Source organism: Echinops telfairi, unplaced genomic scaffold, assembly GCF_000313985.2.
Source record: "Echinops telfairi isolate 266 unplaced genomic scaffold, ASM31398v2 ScPeMD7_7475;HRSCAF=8513, whole genome shotgun sequence".
In the NCBI taxonomy this organism is placed as follows: Eukaryota; Metazoa; Chordata; class Mammalia; order Afrosoricida; family Tenrecidae; genus Echinops; species Echinops telfairi.
The window spans coordinates 28,525,012-28,545,652 of record NW_022111379.1 but is presented as its reverse complement, the minus strand read 5'-3'; the positions used below and the strand labels follow the sequence as shown (position 1 = coordinate 28,545,652).

General features: G+C 38.7%; 1 protein-coding gene across 2 annotated transcripts in view; it reads right to left on the bottom strand.

The window, feature by feature from the left end:
* Positions 1–20,641, bottom strand: part of GABRG3 (gamma-aminobutyric acid type A receptor subunit gamma3) — a 258,318-nt gene that overhangs the window by 218,980 nt on the left and 18,697 nt on the right. For both annotated transcript variants that reach the window (XM_045285781.1, XM_004699734.2), the window contains exon 3: positions 9,245–9,312. In XM_045285781.1, the coding sequence (XP_045141716.1) occupies positions 9,245–9,312 (68 nt within the window). The remainder of the gene's footprint in view (positions 1–9,244; positions 9,313–20,641) is intronic.

Genomic DNA, 20,641 nt, shown 5'->3' with positions numbered 1-20,641 from the left:
TTTGAAAATGATGATGGCAGCATATGTACAAATGTGCTTGACACAATGAATGGATGGATGGATTGTGATAAAAGTTGTACGAGCACCCAATAAAATGATTTAAAATAAATAAAATGTATATAAATCTCTTGATTAAAAAAATACTATTGTGAGGAAAAACCCAAAATATAATATACATGCCATTTATATTAAAATACAAGTCAAAGATAAATCTTTCAAAATATTTGAAGAAAGGGGTGATATTTAATACCTCAAGATCAGGCATACTTTTCTCTCAAACCACACCAACCACCCTCATACAGCTTGAAACTGGTAGTTGGAGAAGCAGGCATAGCAGGGATTTGTGTCTAGGTCATTCTGTTATCCCTGCAGTACTGGTAAGATTTAAATAATTCCTTGACATCCTGTGAACGGGATCCTAAATACTAACAAGATTCCCCAACATCAATAAAGAGGATCACATCTAGAGTATTTGGAAAAGAAGTAAGTAGTTCAAATAAAACAATAAGAAAATCCCAATACTGTACATCAACTTTTGAGTGAGAAAACTTAGAGACTTTCAGAATGGTACATTAAGATGCCTCTGTCTGGGAGATAAAGTCTAACTATTCCATTCAGCGCGGTCCTCATCCTGGAACAAAGACTGCAGGCTACTTCGTTAGGTGCCTCAAGGATTGATGAGTGGATGCACGCTACCTAGACATCAGATGAATACAAATTGCTGCTGGTTCTTGCCAGCGCTCTCATCTGCCTGACGCACTCAGAGTGGCGAGATATTTGCCCAGGGTCCTGAGACCACAGCTTACCCAATAGGACAACCCCCTGCCTTCTGACTTCAGAAACTTAGGTAACAGGAGCTGTCTACTGGGTTTAAAAGTATTTTCTTAAGTTCTTGATGTCTTGGACTCCTGTAGCTGGAGGAGGCACTTGACCTGAGATGACCTGAATAACCTTGCATTTAATTTGATTAGGAAAGATGCCACGGATTGTGATGTCTCACCTTGGTTTGGGGTGCAGGCCCATGGCTACTGCGGGATTTAACTATCTCGAGGTTACCGTGTAGAAGGCGACTGGACCGTGGCTGCTGATGGCGGGAAGAGGCCCACTAGCACATGCATCTTAGAAGTCAAAGGCAAGCAGAGAAGCGTTCCATTGTTCGAAGTGTAGAATTATACAATGGGGGATCACTAAGAAGTCAAACATGTCGCATCAAAGAACGAATCATGAGTTTCAGATGTAGAAAAGCAGTGAGGGTCAGCACGCCAGCCAGACGACTCCTAGCTTTATCGGTGAGAAGATCATAAAACACTAGGATAATGCAAATGGACTCAGTGAAACTTCATTTCTCAGAGCCTCCGGGTTTCTCCTCTGTGACTGTACACTGTGACTTAGTGCCTCTCACAACCTTTTGAAAGTGTACCTGGAAAGCTGAGGTCACTCTATGCATATTTCCTCACTGCATCTGTAACAATCCTGCCTCATGTAGACACCAGATGCATACATTTTGGTTGATTCAAAACGTGATTGATTTATTCAAGTACATACATAAACTAGATAGGTGTAAAAAACAGCTGTACCAGATGTCAGTGAATTTAATTATTTACCTTCTTTTTTTGATTTTCCTAATCTTTGGTATAATTTCTCTCTTCCCCTCTCCATATATTACATACTCATTCACAATTTTAGGATAAATATGTTGACATAGAATATATCTTTGGTACACTCTCAACAAGCTGTATTAGATTCTTTTTCTGCAGCAGTGTGCACATCTATTAATCTTTACATCAACAAACCGGGATATAACCAATACAGACGCACTTCATGTCAAGCGACCCAGTTATCAGAGTGCTATGGCTTCACGATTTAAGATGTAATGCACGTTCTCAAAGGTATACTTTAAATATTTGTTTGGGACAATGGGTGCTAAAATAGTGGTGTTTCACCAATCCTACCAAACTGTGAACTAAGTTTTTACCAAAAACCCTTTGATTATCTGGCTCTGACATCAGGCCCCTGGAGCACATGACACAGCAACACTTTGGTTGGTATTGGTCTCTCTTCCCACCCTCACTGTCCCTCATTCCAGAGTCAGACCATGATCAGCTCCCTTCTTCTCTGTCACCAGCCTTGATATTATAATTAGCTACCAAGCAACAGCTAAAAGCTCAGTCTGGAAGGGATAAGCTTGAAAGTAGCAATTATATATTTTTATTTGAAAACAGCTTGAGATGAGAGATGTAAAATCTATTTGGGGATGCATAAATAATATGCCAATAATTGGTGCATTTTTACATCAACTTTCCTATTTTAAGCAGTTAGGACAACTAAAAAATGTTAGTAAAATACAAATGAGATCATATTTTTGTATATAGCTTCTTTGTCACACTCTACATGATTCAAATAACGACCATTTGTTGTCCTGTTTTCAAAATAATCAGGAGCACAAATACTGCCATTGCAAAACTGAAGTATTGGATTAATAATTAGTGTTTGGTCCACTTGTATATGATATGACTACTGATACTTTCCTGGTTGCCTACATTACTATTTGTTTTACATTTCTTCTATGTAGTCCTTTTTTTCTTTTTTGTTTTCCTCTGGTTCTATTGAATGCTTTGAATATTACATTGTATGTCCTCTATTAATTTTTTTTTCAATAATGGTTTCAGAATTTATATACATATATATGTAACTTATTATTAGATATTTAAAATGTATAAATGTATCCTTTGATCGCATCTATTTACTCTGCTGTTGTTAAGTGTATAAAACAATGAAATACGACCTGGCTCTGCACCATCTTCACAATTGTTCTTATGTTTGAGGTCATTGCTGCAGCCATGGGGTCAATTCATCTTGTCGAGGATCCTCCTCTTCTCAGCTGCCCCTCCACTTTACCAGGAATGATGTCCTTCTCCAAGGACAGAGCTCTCCTGATAATATGTCGAAAATACAAGAGACAAGTCTAACCATCCTTGCTTCTAAGGAGCATTCTGGCTGTACTTCTTCCAAGACAGATCTGTGGAGTCCCCACCAGCCAGTCTTCAGCAGGAAGACAGAGCTTTCTATTCCCCTAACTCCCAGGGACAGTTCTACTCTGTCCTATAGGGCTGCTATGAGTTAGCAGTGAGTTTGACAGTTCATGGTACTTTCAAAGTTCGTCAACAACACTGTATTTCAAATGAATTGATTTTTGTTTGGGCTTCCTTATTAAAAGTGCAAATTTTACAGACATATGATGTAACTGAAAATATTAAGGTTTGGGTCAGGCCTATCTTAGTCCTTAAAGTAACATCTTCACTTTTTAGCTTTTCAAAACTTTCTAAAGAGACATATATATGATATATATAAACACACACACACATATATATGTAGAGACACATATATGATATATATCATATATATGATGTAGATAAGAATAAATTTTGAGCTTTCGCTTTATTTTAGCCCTAATCTCAGAGCAATTAATTCTCATGACATGGACCTGCTTGATAATTCCCTGTATGATGCAACATGAAGATATGGGTGCTATAGCAAAGTGTGATGAAGAAACCAGATGGTGCATGGCTATCAGGAAGAATTGTATCTGGGGTCTTAAAGGCTCGTCTTTAAACAAGCAGCCATAAAATTGAGGTATTAACTAATTTCACACAGAAGAAGCACACCAGCCTGGGTGATTCAAGGATTATAAATACTAAAATGCAAATCTGAGGGACAGAATAGTATCAGAGCTTAAATTGTGAACTGCAGATTTATAGAAGGTGGTGGATGGCAGTAGAGGCCCAAAATTCATTTACAGGGTCCCCACATGAGTTCTGCCTCCAGTGCACGCGTTCTGAACACAGTCCAGGAATATGAGTAGCCTGGCTATCAGATAGATAGCATTGTGATGTCAGTTATAGCACATGTAGTTAGGTTAAAATGTCATACCTTATCATTTAATCTCCCATTTCTCCCATTTTAAAGTTGTTTTCAATTTTTAATATTTTCTGCTTTCTTTCTGAATGAGGGTTTTCTAAGTTTTATCTAATCGTTGTTTGTTTTGTTTGCTTGCTTCCTGTTGATGGTGTGTATGACTTTCCATCCATGAAATCCAGAACAGGTAGCTCTATGGATATAGTAACTGGATGGATGGCTAATGGCCTAGGTGCATGGCAGGGCTTACAGTAATGAGTATGAGAAGAAAATATTCTGAAATTCATTGTAGTGATCATTGTACAACTATTTGTAATATGATTGAATGATTAAATTGTGTATATGAAGTCTATACCAATAAAACTACTTAAAATATAAGTTAAGAATTGCTTTTCATGTCTCAAAATATTGGAAATACTTACATGCCCATCCTCTTAAACAACTATGGTAAGCAAGTACTTTATTTCTCCAATGTTCATATTGCTAAAAGAATTACATAATGAAACTTTGAAACACCGGATCCTAGAATAAACTCTATATATCATGATGCTGAATTTTTTTTGGAATCAACTGAAGCAAGTAAGAAAGTTTATGTAGGCCTTATTTCAATTTATTCTTTGTTATCTATTAAGAACCAAACCATATTTCAACTGAACCTAAAATTTCAAAACAATGATACAGGGCTATAATGGGATAGTTCTGGTAAAGCACTGCACCCACTAAGAGCAAACAGAAAAGTCAGGCAAAACACATTTCAAGAAATATTGTTCTAAGGCAGATGCAGAGAATCTGGGCGCACTCTAGAACATAAACCCCCTCCACGCCACTTCCTTAGAGCTTGTCTACCACTGGCAGGGTAGATGATATTGAGAACTGAGCTGCTAGAAATAATAAAAGCTTATAGTGTATGAAACAATATTAAATTTGGGAAGCCAAGTCTCTTGAAATAAGAGGAGCCAAGAACTCAGAGAATATACGAAGATGTTGAACCAAACCCTCCATATTGTTTCCGCACTCAAGATAGTTGCTGGCTACGTCCCAAAGAGTTGCTGTTAGGTGGTACTGATTCAGTTCTGATTCATTGCAGACCCTATGCACAACAGAATGAGCCACCAACCCACTCCTGCACCATCTTCACAAATATTCTTATGTCTGAGCCTTTTTGGGTACCACTGTGTTAATCTGTCATGTGGAGAGGCTTCCTCTTTTTCTCTGCCCCTTGACTTTAGTAAGCATCATGCTCTTCTCCAGAGACTGTTTTATGGGACTCTTTTATGATTGCTTTTTAAGTCACACAGCAAGAGGCTAAAAAGCAATCCTAAAATAGCTAAGAACAAGAGTAGAATTTTGAGCCATTATATAATGCTAGGAATATAAAATTAGAATTTAAAACCTTCATGGAGTGGTCATAAGATGCATCTCAAACACTCACTTTCGACCTCTTAGGTGATAAATTCTAGTATTGGAGGTAACCCAAAATCAGATAAAGCATCTTCAAGTCTGGAAACCAGGCTCTAGTTAATTCTGGCCCACAGAGGAGGGGGTGGGGGTGGGTCGGAGGAAGCATCATCCAAAGTCTCTACAATTCTTTTAAAAATTACCATGCATAAGAACAAAGTGATAAAAGCACTCAAACAGACAACAGAAATCAAGATATTATCTCTGTCAGCCATGAATTGTGATGATTAATATGTGCACGGGCAGTGAATTAATGTGGCTTTTCCAGCCAAAGTCTCGAACTCCCACCAAATGACCTTTCCCTGCATGGGGAAAGATACTGATAGGACTCACCTGTGAGTGATTGCGACTAGGATTCCCAGGACTTCCATCCTGACATGTATAAAATGAACCCTCTGAATCAAGAGGGGGGATCTCATTACCAGCAAGAACCAAGAGTAGAGCTTGTCTTCTGAATCTGAGATCCCTGTACAGTGAACCTCCTGGATCCAGATTACAGACAGACCATCAGAGGAGCAGCAGCAGGACCAGGAACCAGAGCACGGAACAGAGTGATACATATCCTAACCCATGGAGCAAGTTAAGCGGAGTGCTTTTGTACAAGAGCTGGCTTGTGGAGTGGGGTGCCTCTAGGCACTGAATTGGAGAAGTTGACCTTGCTGACCCACAGAAGTGGAGCTGAGTGTCTTTGGGCCGAGGCTTACTGAAATGGTGGTGGGGTGGGAGGCACTTAATATGGAGACTTGGGTTTTCGGACCCATGGAGCTTGAGCTGCATGCCTTCAAGTTGAGGTTTAAGCAGAGTGGTGTGCCCCTTTGGACATTTATTAGCAGACCCAAAACTTTGTAACATGTCCTGGTAAACAACTACCTTGAGCATTTCTGACTGGCATTACAATTTGTTAACATCCTTAATAAACCCTTTAATCATAATTTATTTTTTCTATGAGGTTCTGTGTAGCTATTGCAATGGATACTAGAAACTAGAAAGGTAAGATGGTGGACACCAATTATGTCAGAGAAAAATGTCAAGAAAACAGATAGCCAAAATGGAGAATTTTACTAAAGAACTGAAATCTGCTAGAAAAAAAAAATCCAATTTAAATGTTAGAACTGAAAAATACAGTAACCAAATTAAGAATTCAATAGTATCTAAAATTAAGAAATCAACAGATGCAAAGTGTCTTAGCATGTTAGAAGATAGCTCAGAAGGGTCTCCACTGTCAGAAGCATGAAGAGCAGATGGATGAGAGAATAAATTCATAAAAAACTACTGGGAAAAGGTAGAAAATTCAACATCCATGCGACTAGTGTTCTTGTGTGTGAAGAAAGAGAGAGATACAGAATAAATATTTTAATGAATAATAGCCAACACTTTTCAAAAATGAATGAAACATATTGCTATAAACAGTGTCCATACACTATGTGTTAAAAATCCAAACACCTATGGATGTATTATGATTTGAATATAGGGATAGAGTTTGTTTCTCTTGTAATTGCATCTACCAGTGTAAGGTGTGTCTCAAACCAATGAAATTTAAGTTCTAAGACAATTAGGTGTATACTAGCTGCCATCCAGTTAATTTTGACTCAGCACACTCTACTGGACAGCATACAACTGCCCCTTCGGGTTTCCAAGGCTGTGGCTCTGTTTGAGAGTAGAAAGTCTCATCCTTATCCTGCCAGTAAGGAACAGGAAAGCAAGCAGAGCTGGGCCAAAACGGATGCGAGGTCACGGAACTAATGCCAAGCAACCAAATAGAAGAGCTGAAAAGAAACAATAACCTTCCCCCGGACCACCAGACTGAATGCTTTCCACTGAACCTCGTGCACTAAGCTGCTAAACTAAGAGAAAGTAAGTTTGTTTGTTAAAGCCACCATAACTTAGTATTTCTGTTGTAGTAGTACATCTAAGTTAAACAGGTATTAAACTGTGCATTTTAAAAACCACTATGAATCCCAAACAGATAAATAAATACAGAGAAAAACAAAGCAACATCACACTGGGATGCTGCACTCTTGCCTTCATTTCAAAAGAGGAGCATTCCAGAGCTTAGATGCCTTCAGAAGATTTTCATAAGTAATAATCAACATTTAGGAATAGAATTTCCCTCCTTTCCTATTGTCTCAGACTCCACAAGACATGGCTTCCTAACATCACACCTGAAGACGTCAGCCAATAAGGGGGTAGAACAGGGATTAGGGTGCTTAGGTCTCATCAACCAACATGTTCATGCACCCTGTTGTCATCAACAAAAGCCCCCTCACCTCAAATAAGTTCAAGGACTAGTACAATTCTAATCCAAGTTTCTGCCTACTGCCCAAAATTCAGGCTGAAATTTCCTAATCAGAGAAATCTGTTTGAATTCCCAACTCTCCAAGAGGAATTCCTGTGTTGGGAATGCTTGGCACCTGCAGTGGTTGTCTTTGACTTATCCCCTTACTCTGCAACCTACAGTTTCAAAAAGGACTGGCTCTATCTAACCAAATGGTAAAGCCAAAGTAATCTCACAGTTAACAAACCTTTATCAATCCCCTGTGTAAGTATGACAACCAGTTCCCAAAGCTTTTGTGATTATATTTCTACAAAGACATTTGTAGAAATTACTTTCTATAATTATATTTATATGAACATGAATATTTCTACAAAGATAAATGTTAAAAATAAATTATTATTAGACCTGAAAGTTATGAATAAAGTGATATGTAACAAAACAAAACCCCAGAAAAGAAAAGAAAAAATTAATAAGTGTGTATTCTCTTTTTGCTTATCAAGAAAAACAAATATTATATTTACAAATTGCTTTTAAGATACAGTCTACCACCTATAAATTGTGTAAAGTGGGTATTCTTATCTATTTAATCTTTTTCTATTTTGCCAATTTTTTTTCAGGAAATTAATTACATGAGGATTTTAGTCACATATATTTACATACACATGTAACCTTTATATCATTGGAGTAAAAATGAATATTCTTAAAACCTGTCAATGAAAGAAATAACTTTGCTACTAATGTTGGAGGAGTCAGGCCAACTCACAGAGCACTATAGAGATAGAATGGCATCTTGACAATTGCCCCCCCCCCCCAGCATCACACATTCCACAATCCTGGAACAAATGCACACATATGAAAACAGAGAAGACACTCAGTGGACAGGAATTCTCCTGTGCCTTGAGTTTCCCAGTGCTCTGATGTGTTCCTGAAATCCTTTCCAACTTCATACAAGAGGAGTCACACAAGGCCTTACCCACATGCACTCCAGCACAACAGAAGCACTCAGAGTACCGTCTTCCAGAGAAGTCTTTTAAATTGAAAACAGCTCATTTTGAGTTCCGTTTACTTGCATGTCTGGAGAAATACCCTACTCAGAGAAATTATGCATATGATTCTATGCATATTCCCGTAAAAAAAACCCAAACAATCGATTTACCTGCAGATCGGGGTAATCTATGATCATTTCCTGAGAAACATTACGAAGTAGATCTCTTGGATTTTGGTAAAAATGAACTATGTTTAAAAACCTGTCATATATACTCATCTCTTATATTCATGAGGTCATGAGGTCAAATATAACTAATGATTATAAAATTTCAAACAATCCCATCAAGATAACCATAAGGTGCAAATACATCTATAGAAGAGGGGGAACTATTTCTAAATCATGAGATCAATATTTCACTTTGAGTGTCACAAGTCCTGCTTTAGTGTTTACTACTTTCAGCCTTTAAACTATGAACAAATAGTCCATTCTTAATAAATCAGTTGTGAATTCTAGACCAGCGTGGTAAATCTCAGAAGAAAAATCTACCGTGAACATGGAAGGAAGAAAGACGCGGAGTCATCAGATCAGAAAATAAAATAGCTTCTTACCATGTTTATGGATGACACAGGCCCAATGCTGTTAACATAGATGTCAACATCAATTATGGTTGGCTTTACTGTGGAGAAAACACATATGTGTTACTACTTGGTGCCAGAGGACAGTTGGGCAATATTGAAATTCCTAGTTTTTTGTGCATTTATTTCACAGGTTACATTTGAAAAACAGTTGTTTTTTTCTTTAGGACTTGTCTAAGGAGTCACAATTCAAAATCTGCATGCTTGATCTTTTAAAATTCTCAGTGGAAGGAGGGATTCTTATTTACATTTAATAATAAATTCTAGGAACACAAACTATTGGGATTCCACAAGATGCCAGTAATAATTGACTACATAATTTCCTTAAAGATTCATCTGACTATATGGCTATTTATAAAATAAACGATAAGATAGTACATAAATAAGTTCTAAATAATATAGCCATAAGTCAAATTCTATGAGATCAAACACAAGATTCTGGAAAAGTAACAACATAAGTTCCACAACAACGTATTTGACCTACTACACCCTCTTCAGAAAAAAATGACTCAGCACCCCTTGGCAGTTAAAAACTTTGGGAATCCAGGGTAAAGTGTAGGTATCTGCTTTTGCAGTCCCTCCTGGATCATTCCAGCACTCCCCAAGGGTGGTATCACCCACTTTAGGAAACACTAAATAGTTTCAACATAAACAGAAACCTCATTGCTGTTGATTCCGTTTTGACAGAGTGTCTATAAAACAGGGTAGAACTGCTCTATAGGGTTTCCAAGACTGTCATCTTTACAGAAGCAAATGTCCATGTCTTTCTCCGCCCAGCAGCCGATGGGTTCAAACTGGCATAATTTCCGTTAACACCTGAACATTTAATCGATGTGCCACTGGGGCTTCCCATTGTTCCACCGTTCCTCCACAAACATCTCAAGAAATAAAAGAACAGTGTTTGGATTTCAGGTTTTCTGAACTGGAGAGCAGAGGATAAGTAGCAGGTAATTACAGGAATGCAAGAATAAAGACATCACCTCCCAGTTGCCATGTCACCAAGACTCCTTCCGCTCACCAGGTGCTATAAAGGGAGGAAGCAAGTCCAGTAAAGAAGTCTGCTTCTCTAAGGACCACATTTCCTCCTGTGCAAAAACAAGACCCTACACTTCTCTGAAAATAAGATAGACCTTTCTGGGGACCCATTTGAGCAGGGTAACCATTCTCACACCCAGGAACTGGGAGCTGCCAAGCTGATTTGAATTGCTACAGAAAGAGTCTTAGGATGTGCACTCCATAACTCAGGTCCTTGAAACCAACAGAACAGATGTCCTCAAGGGACAATTCAGGTCTGTCTGTCCTCTAGCCCCCACAGATGCTGAGAACTGCTAAGTGAAGCTTTTGATAGCCAGAAACTGAGCAACTTGAATGAGGCCTGCACCCATACCCAACAATTACCCGGGAGGCGCAGAGATTAACAAGGCAGACTTCATTGTGGGTGAATTCTGAGTGAGCCAGTTCCATTCCACTTCATAGCTGGCAGCTGGCAGATTACACTGAATTACAACAGACCATCAGCATTCGCACAATTTACACACTGTGAATTTCCTATACCTCCAAATCAAAACCAAACCCATTGCCACTGAGTCGATTCTGACGCATAGAGGATGGGGTAGAACTGCCGCTGAGTTTGTGAGACTCTAGAAAGCCCTGCTTTTCTCCCACCCACAGAGCATCTGGAGGCTTCACACTGCTGTCCTTATGGTTAAAAACTCAAGGTGTAACCACTATGTCACTAGGTGTCCCATACCTCGGGCTTGCCAAATCAGATCTCCCTGGAGGTCAGTTTAGACCCACATAATCACCCCTTCTGGTCAGAACTACGAACAGCTGACTGAAGCTGCTGAAACCTGGCCAACAAATCACCTTGAATATAATCCGCACAGAGCCCTGGTAAGGTAGTGGTTACCACTGGGCTGAGATCTTCAAGGTTGTAGTTCCACCCACCAGCCAAGCCCTTAGGAGATAAACGGGGCTTTCTACACCTGTAAAGAGTTACAGCCTTGGAAACTTAAAAGGGGCAGTTCTATCCTGTCCTGTAGAGTACTATGAGTCAGTATTGACTTGATGGTAGTGAGTTTGGTTTGGTTTAGACCCAATAGGGTTAATTCAGGTCTGTCCGGTTCCCCTTCCCCCATTGGAGCTGAGACCTACTAACTGAGGCTGCTGTGAGCAGTGTAGCCAGTCACTTGAATGAAGCCTGCATACACATCCAATATACTGTCAGTGGGGCTCTGATATCTGCTGCCTTTCTGAGGGTTCCTGCCTAGTTAACTGTTGGTTGCTGAGCTGATACAAACTGCTATAGAAAGTCCTTTACTGTGGCGTTTGGGCCCAGGTACTTTAGGGGGGTCTACCCCTCTAAGGAACACATGACTAGCAGCACTCTGAAATAAACAATCTCTCAGAGATTGGTCTGGGGAATAGCAACCACTCCTCCTCTTGACAGGAAGAGAAGCCTGCCTATGATTCCACTGGATGCCAGTGCACAGACAAGTGCTCCCCACAGATAAGAAAAGAAGCCTCACTCAAAACTTGAGGGCAACATCTAGCCATGCAAAGGGCTCACTGGGCTGGAGCTTTCTAATCAAAAACATAGTTACACAGACAGGGAAGTAAAGGAAGTGATAACTAGAGAGAGGAATTCACCTGTAGACATATTGATCTTTTTGTATTTGCTAATGTGTTTAAGAGTTACTGGAAAGTCACAAAACAAGATATGAAACTTTTAATATTTCATTAAAACAGGCAGAAAGAAAGAGTTATTATGTGGTAGTTAGATAACTGCATGTCAACTTGAAGATATAAAAGTGTAGGGGTGAAGTCTAGTCAGTTAATCAGGTCACAGCTTGATAGTACCTCCGTGGGAACATGGCCTTCCTCTAAGGAGGGGCCTGGGAACCTCCCTCTCTCCCTCTGTCTTCACCTTCCTGCTGGAGAGTCACTCTGAGATCTGGCATAGCCCGGGAGATGTGTCCACCACCATTGGATCCACAAGATTCTGCACCCACCAGCCTGTGGTCTTCCTGCATTCTGCATCATTGCCTGTGACTGCAAGAGTCTAAAGAGGGATTTATGGACTAGTATCTGACTTATGGACTTGAGTTGGGATGTCTTATTGATGTATTATTACATATATATGAGTATCACTGAATTTGTTTCTCTAGTCAACCCGGCCTAACACATATTACAACACAATCAACTTGACCTCATAAACATATATACAACACCCCACCCCCAAAATAGATATTCTTTACCAGCTCACACGAACAATAAGCACTCAAGCCCAGGGATTGTAAATAATAAAATCCAAACCTAAGAAAGGAATCGTATCAGGGCTTAAATTGTGAACCCCAGGTTTGCATAAGGCTGTGGATAGGAGCAGAAGCCCAAAATCCATTTATAGGGTCTCCACATTTGTAGGGGATTCTCTGGTGAATCCCCTCTGAACATAGTCCTGGGATAACCTTGGTATCAGACAGACAGCATTTTAAAGTCGATTATGGCATATGTAGTTAGGTTTAAATGTCATACTACATCATTTGATCCCCCAATTTGAAATTTGACCCATTTTTAAAGTTGTTTCAGTTTTTAATATTTTCTGCTTTCTTTTTTATCGAGAGTTTTTGAAGTTTTGTCTAATCATTGTTTGTTTGTTTGATTGCTTCTTGTTTATGTCTTGTATGATTTTCTGTATATGAAATCCAGGATAGACAGATCTATAGAGACAGATTACTAACTGCCTATGTGCATGGCAGGGCTAACAACAATGTGTGTGAGAAGAAAATGTTCTGAAACTGATTGTAGTAATGATTGCACAACTCCTCTTAATATGACTGAATGATTAAATTGTATGAAATGTGAAACATATGCCAATAAAACGATATTTTAAAAAACAAAGCTTAATAAATTTAAATACACTTAGATATTACAAAGTATCTTCTCAGATCACAATACCATAGAATTAGAAGCAAACAACAATAATATCAAGAAAAAAATAAATGCATGGAAATTTAATAAAACCTTTTATTAAAAATAAAACTGCATCATTCTGGGGCACGATGATTGACTAAACACGCACACAACTGGACCCCTCTGTGTACTGTACCACCAAGCAGGTCCAGCCTGGGTAGGCACTCTTTCACATCCCACAGGTGAACAGGCCCATCCCCAAGCATTCTCTCTGTACCACACCAGCATGCAGGGCCCAGAACTAGCCATATGATCTCTCTTTGCCCTGCCAGAAAAGTGGACAAAACCTGGCCAAGCACTCACTCCACATCCCACCAGCAAGCAGATTAAGTGCCTGCCCTGGTGATACCTTCTCACCATGCCAGCAAGCAAGGGCCAGTCCAGTTAAGCACTCTTTCCACCTTCCAACAGCCAGTAGGCATAGCCTCCAGCACAGCAATCTCTCTGTGCCCTGGAAGCAAACAGGACCCAGCACCAGCTTGATGGTTATGCTGTTCCAGCAGGGATAGCCTGACTTGGATCTGCGTTCTTTCCCTGTCTGACCAACGAACAGTCCGAACCTCTACCCAGCACACTTTTTGGACACATCAGCAAGGAGGGCCTGGCCTCAGCCAAGCAATTTCTCCATACTCCACCAGCAACCAGGTCTTAGCTTTCTATATTCTACCAGAAAGCAGACGCGTCCTGGTTTAACGCTCTTTCCCTGCCCAATCACCCAGCAGGCCCAGCCTCAGCCTGTTACTCTTTCTGCACCTCAGCCAAAAGCAGGGCCTGGCCCTGGCCCAGTGATCTCTTTATACCCTGCCAGCAAATAAGGCCTGACCCAGCTAGGTGCTTTCCCCCCATGATCCATGAGAAACCAGGGCTCAATCGAGCCTAGTGCCCTCCCTAAACCCCACCAGCAAGCAGTGGCAAGCTTGGCACAAGACAGCACTCTCCTTACAATATTCTGACAGGCAGGCCTCAGGTCAACACAGTACTTTCTCCACCAGACCACCCAACAACCACTCCACATGAACACCTGATGTTCCAATCTTATTTCTGTGGCTCATCCATACGCCTACTAACTACAGGGACAAATCTCCTGGTCCGAGGTTATAGCCAACCCAAACAAAGCCTTTTCTCTCTCTTTCTCCTTCTCTTTTTGCTAAGCAGCCTCTTTCCTCTTTATTTCTGTTTATTCTTCCTCTTTCTTTTCTTATTCTTCTTTCCTTCTTCCATTTCGCTAAACCTTTTCCCTTTTTTTGCCCTTCGTCCTCCTTTCCTGTATCACTAGATAATGTGAACTACTCCAAAATAACCCAGCAGCAACTCAACACTAAAATTTACAGTATAATGTCACAGAAACAGCAGCCATTCCTGGTACACAACACACACACACACACACACACACACACACACACAGACCCCACAGGGGGAGAAAGAAAACACAATAAAAATAGGCACAGATAATGGAACAACACACATACCAAAAGGTTTAGTCTGAAGGAAAGGCCCTGGAATTACCAGAATTGAAATTCAGGAGAATGATGTTTAGATACCTTCATCAGATGGAGAAAATGCTTAAGAGAATATGCTTAACAGAAAGAATAGAAAAACCAGAAACCAGTCAACAAATAGAATTCCAAAAACGATAAATGACAGAATCAGCATGGTAACAGAGTAGAGTAATAGAAGAAATTGAAAGCCAAATCAATGAGCTTAATGGCAATTCCCTCAACAAAACCATGAAAGAAACAATGAACAAAAATAGCAAAAGAATAAAAAAAAGAAATTATGAATTTCTAAGAATTATGTGGGACACAATCAAGAGGGATAATCTATAATTGGGATTTGTGAACAAAAAGGAAAAATCTACAGAGAAAATAATACAAGAAATTATGGGAGGAAAAACTTCTGTAGTACCATAAAAGATGAAAAAATAACTATTCAAGATAAAACTATATGAGAGAACCCCAAACATGACAGAATCCAGAATAAAAACACTGCAAACTATAGTCAAATTCTTACATATCAAGGAAAAGAGAGCAGCAAAAGTAAAACACCGTCAATAGTCACCTCATAGAGAAAAACAATAAGAATAAGCTCCTATTTCTCAGCAGCAGCTAGTCAGGCAAGAAAACAATAGAGTAACATACACAACAATGAAGTAAAAAGGTGGGGGGAACCTGCCAAGCAAGATTCTTATACCTAGCAAAACTATCCCTCAAATATGAGAGAAATATAAGGGAATGTCCAGACGAGGATAAAGTCAATGAATTTTTAAAAACATGACCATCATCACAAAGAATACTAACAGGAACACTTTGTACAGAGAATCAACAGCCATGAAAATGGTACAACCACTACAGAAAACAGGATGGCATGTCCTCAAATACCCAGAAATAGAACTATTTTATGTAGCAGAAAGCCCACCAACTTTTCAGTTAGCAGCTTACCACATAACTCACTATGCCATGAAGCCTCCGTACATGTGTGCATCCTTATGAAAAACTCACTGCTGAGTGACCATATAGGACACAGTAGAACAGTTTCGGTTGCATCTTTCCTCTGCAGAGCAGCTGATGGGTATGAACTCTCAATTAGTAGCCAAATTTTTAACCCAACAAGGATCACACATAGATGCAAAACTGGCATGATGCTAGCATTATCTGACCTTTTCTAAATCACAAGGGGAGAGGAAAATCATTATCAGCATTAAAAAATATTCTCTAAAGAAAAGGTGAGAACTGGTACACAGAAGAAGTCATGACACACAGAAACCAGGTCAGATAAACCCCTCAGGAACAGAAATGGGAGTAGCGATACCAGTAGGGCAGGGGAAAGGTGTGGGGAGGAGAGGAGAAAGGGAGAACTGATCACAATGATGGACACATAACACGCCCCCTCCTCCATGAGGGGGGAAAACAACAGAAACGGGGTGAAGGAAGACAGCGGTAGATGTAAGACATGAAAATAATCATTTATAATGTATCAAGGGGTCATGGGGGTTAGAGGGGGTGAGGGAGGGAACAATGAGGAGCTGATACCAAGGATGCAAATAGAAAGTAGATGTTTAGAAAATGATGATGGTAACCTATATACTTACTGGCATTAACACACTCCCTCCCTGCCACTTAGTTGGGCCTGCCTGGATCACCACAGTACCATGATCGGCTCTATCATTTTCCTTCACGCTCCCATTTGGGAGGGGTATGTGAAATCCACAGGGGCAGTTCTACCCTGTGATATAGGGTCACTATATGTCAGAATCAGTTCAATGACAGATAGTTTGGTTTTTTCTTTTCTTTTGGTTATGTGAGCAAATGCAACTGAGAAGGAAGCTGAGTTTTGTGTCTTCTGCAATAAGCATGCTCCACTTCCTCATCCATGCAATCAATCTCCTCTTGCGGAAGTTCCTAAAGACTGAGTATTCTTCATTCCACATTTAGGTGACTAAACTGGGAATATAAGCTTTAGGAAAGCATGGAAAATAAGCCCATATGGGTAAGCCCAGAAAATAAGCCCATATAGGTAAACATCTAAGGAAGAGCAATAGAAAAGGCTCTCTATCCATGGAGATAGCCAAGAGACAATTATTCAGATATTCTGCTTATGGTAAATGAATCATATGGCCATTTTAATGTGTTATACACATCTGCATTGTACCCACTCATGTTTAAAAATGAGTAAGAAATCTCCTATTTTTCCTATCACTTTTCTTATTTAGTATACATGGCTTAGATATTGAGGAGGGAAGCCATATTTATTTTCATTAAAGTAGTTTGAATTTCATAAAACCCTGAAGAGTGAAAAAATTCACTGATGCTCCAAGAATCCAGGGTAGTTTTAATACATCCTAATAGGGAAGGTTAGGTGAGAAAGGCCATGAAAGAAGTTTCTAGTGGGATATAAGAATGCAGTCTCAAGAAAAGAATGAGTTAGTTGTTTTAAGTGGGAGAAATGAGAACCTTTAAGTCAAAAAGACAGCTTAATAAGAGTCTAGATGAAGAAAACGTGAAACTTGATGACCACATGTCCCTGAAGTATGACAAGTGAGCTCAATGGCTGAGGCACAAAAAGCAGGAAATGACAGTGAAGAGGTAAAAAAGCACCAGGTAAAGGATTACTTATTTATGTCGATTTGAGGAGCTCTGAATGTATTCCAGAAGCAAAGTGGAGATTTCAAGGGTGACTTCATCTCAGTTTATTCCAAAGTGGGAACACCAATATCTACTTGAAAGTGCTGTTTTCTCACAATCATAAGAACCTAATGAACAGTATCCTCACTGTCCTGTGACTTAAAGCAAAGCTTGTTGCAAGGTAAGTGCTCAGTAGGAAGAGAGTATTGACCGAGGAAGAGACAGAATGGTGTGTAGCAAGTAAAGTGAACTAATGATAAAATAACACAGCAAAATATCCTGAATGGATGATAGTTTCATATTTTTTACAGTAGTGAAGAAAGGAAGAGGATATCAGATTTTTATAGGAAATTCTTGTAAGTACAGTCCTTCTAACATAGGAAATTAAATCATGCATAATTTGGCAGCATAATTCTTGGATCAATTACTCTGAACATCATCAAGTTGTTCGATTCCATCATTGAACAGTATTTCCCAATGTTAAATAATCTTCACATATCCCAGTAGCCACAAGGACTTTTATCAGTTAACCAGTGAAATGACAATGCTTATGTTGGAACTCTAAAGTCATGAAACAAAAGAGAAACCTATTATTCTATGACTTTTTATTTAGTGATTTTTTTTTAAATCTCTAATGCAGAATCCACAGAGCTCTTCTTACATGTGGTAGACTTCTCAGGCCCAAATGACATGAGGCCTGCAAAGAGTTGTCTTCTTTTAAAGAAACATTCATTCATAGATTGTATGTATGCCACTTTGAGAAATTCCCAATTATGTGTAGATCCTAAAAAACAAAATCTTTGGAATCAATAAATTCCTGCTTTTATTGCATGTGATAAATCAAAATCACTTGCATAACTCCTGCCAACTGTTGTGTTGCATGTCAGTGCATGGGCAGGTGCCCTCTTTTTCACTCGTCTTTGCTTACACTTTCTATAAATAGACAGTGACTAAAAGATATAGCAATAGAGTCAGATACATTCAAGTTGAAAGCCATGCTCACTCAATTTTAACCTAGGTGCTGTTTTCCACTTCTGAGAACAAGTGGACAAGTGAATGGGAGCAGGAAGGAAGTGATTTGTTGGGGGTTTGCACAGGGTAAGCAAAATACCAACTGGGCTATGAGTGTTCAGATGCAAAGGAGCTTTTTCTTCTTTGTTAAAAGAGTTGTTCAGTGATTGATACTTAATGAGGAAATCAGTAACATTTAAAAAAATCTTCCTGTTCAGTGCAAATGTAGAATGACTATGCACTCTTCACACTGGATACTGCTTTTATATAATTATGATGAAATATATGGTATTAATGGACTTAATTCACCTTGTGTAATAATAATATTGATATATCTCTTAATGAATAAGATTTTAAAGCTAGAAAGAAGCATAGTAGTGCTTTGGTCACTGTGCCTCATTTTATAGAAGGGGTAGTAACTAATGGACCTATGTGATATATGCTGCATCATTCTGGACACGTATATGCACATTCTCTGCTGCAGATAAACTGGAGTGCTTGTTTCAGGCTGGAGGAGGGGCTTCAGGAAGTATGGCCTTGGATGGTATGGGATTTGGAGGGCTACTGTTCTCTAAATGAAACTGAACCTATGCAGAAGAGGAAAGAGGTCACAGGTATAGCCTACAAAAATGTGCCTCCTACAATCCTTATATTCTCTAATAGTGCGATTGTCCTGGCCAAATGCATCATGTTTGTCTTAGAGAAAAAAATGAATCTCTTTTTAATGGGTTAATTGTTAACCCATCATAACAACTAACAGAATAACTTGATAGAAAGTTAACAAGACTGTAGAAGAACCCAAAAAGATCATCAACCCTAAAGATCTAATAAATTCAAAAAACTAGAGTACACATTACTTTAATTGCCCACAGAACATATCCTAAAACAAAACATATCTTGGGCCATGAAAAAACCCTTAACAAATTTTAAAAATTAAAACTCATTACAGAGTAATTACCAAAATGAAATCACACTAAAAATCAACAACAGAAAGATAAAAGAAAAGTCCAAAATATTTGGAAACTAAGAAACACATTTCTAAATAGTCCATGGATCAAAAGAAAGTCTTAAAGTAAATACAAAGATAGATCCAATAGAATGAAAATGAATGAGAAAAGACTAAACTCACTCCATGAAATCAATTCCAACTCATATAGGACAGGGGTAGTTCTGCCCCCGTGGGCTTCTGAGATGGTAACTCTTTACAAAAGTAGAAAGCCTCTTCTCTCTCCTGCAGAGTAGCTGGTTGTTTCAAACCACTGACTCTGTGGTTAGTATCCCAATGTGTAATCATTATGCCACCATAAGGTACATCAAAATGTGTGGAACATAGCTAAAGCAGTATTGAGAGTGAAATTTAAGTACTAGATGTGTACTGTAATCAAAGATCTACATTCTACTTCAAGAAGAATAACAAATGCAAAGCAATTAAAAAAGAAAACAATAAAGAAAAAAGCAGAAGTCATTGAAAATGAAAAAATAATAGGAAAAAACAATAAAACAGATAACTAATTCTTTGACAACATCAATGAAATAAAAAAAAGATGAGCAAACACTGACCAAGTAGAAAAATGAAAATAGAAAGTACATCAGAATTGTATTAGGGAATATTAAGAACAAGTCTATACATAAACATTTAACAATTTATAAAATATGCAATTACATAAAAGGCACAAATGACCACCATTCACCCCATATAAAGTAGATTTTTAAAATAAAGAAATTTGTTTGAAATAAACAACAACAATGTTCCGCCAAAAAAAAATATATACAGGTCCTGAATGTATCAGTGGAGAATTCTATGAGACACTTAAATGAAGAATTACTATGAAACTCTACACCATGTACTCTAGAAAACAAAAGAGAGAATATTTCACAACTCATGTTATGAAGTTACTTTACGCTGCTACTCAACCTAGATACATTTTTTAAAACAATGATAGAAAAAACTTAAAGCTACAGTCATTAATGTTAGCTCTCGTGGAATTGGTCCTCTACTCATAGTGATGTCATGCACAACAGAATGAAAAACTGCACAGTCCTATTGCCATCCTCAAGATCAGTTGTGATTGGCAGGTGATGGAAATTGACTGTGAGAAAGTAGACTTCCAGGTAGTTTTTCAAATTCCATCTAACTTACACTCTCTAGTGAAATCTGTTCAACATCATACTCACATGTAAGCCCCATGGATGGATTATGGCTATGCTTAAGGAACTTGGCCAGCATCCAACTCTGTATAGAAGATCAATATTCTATCATTGAACC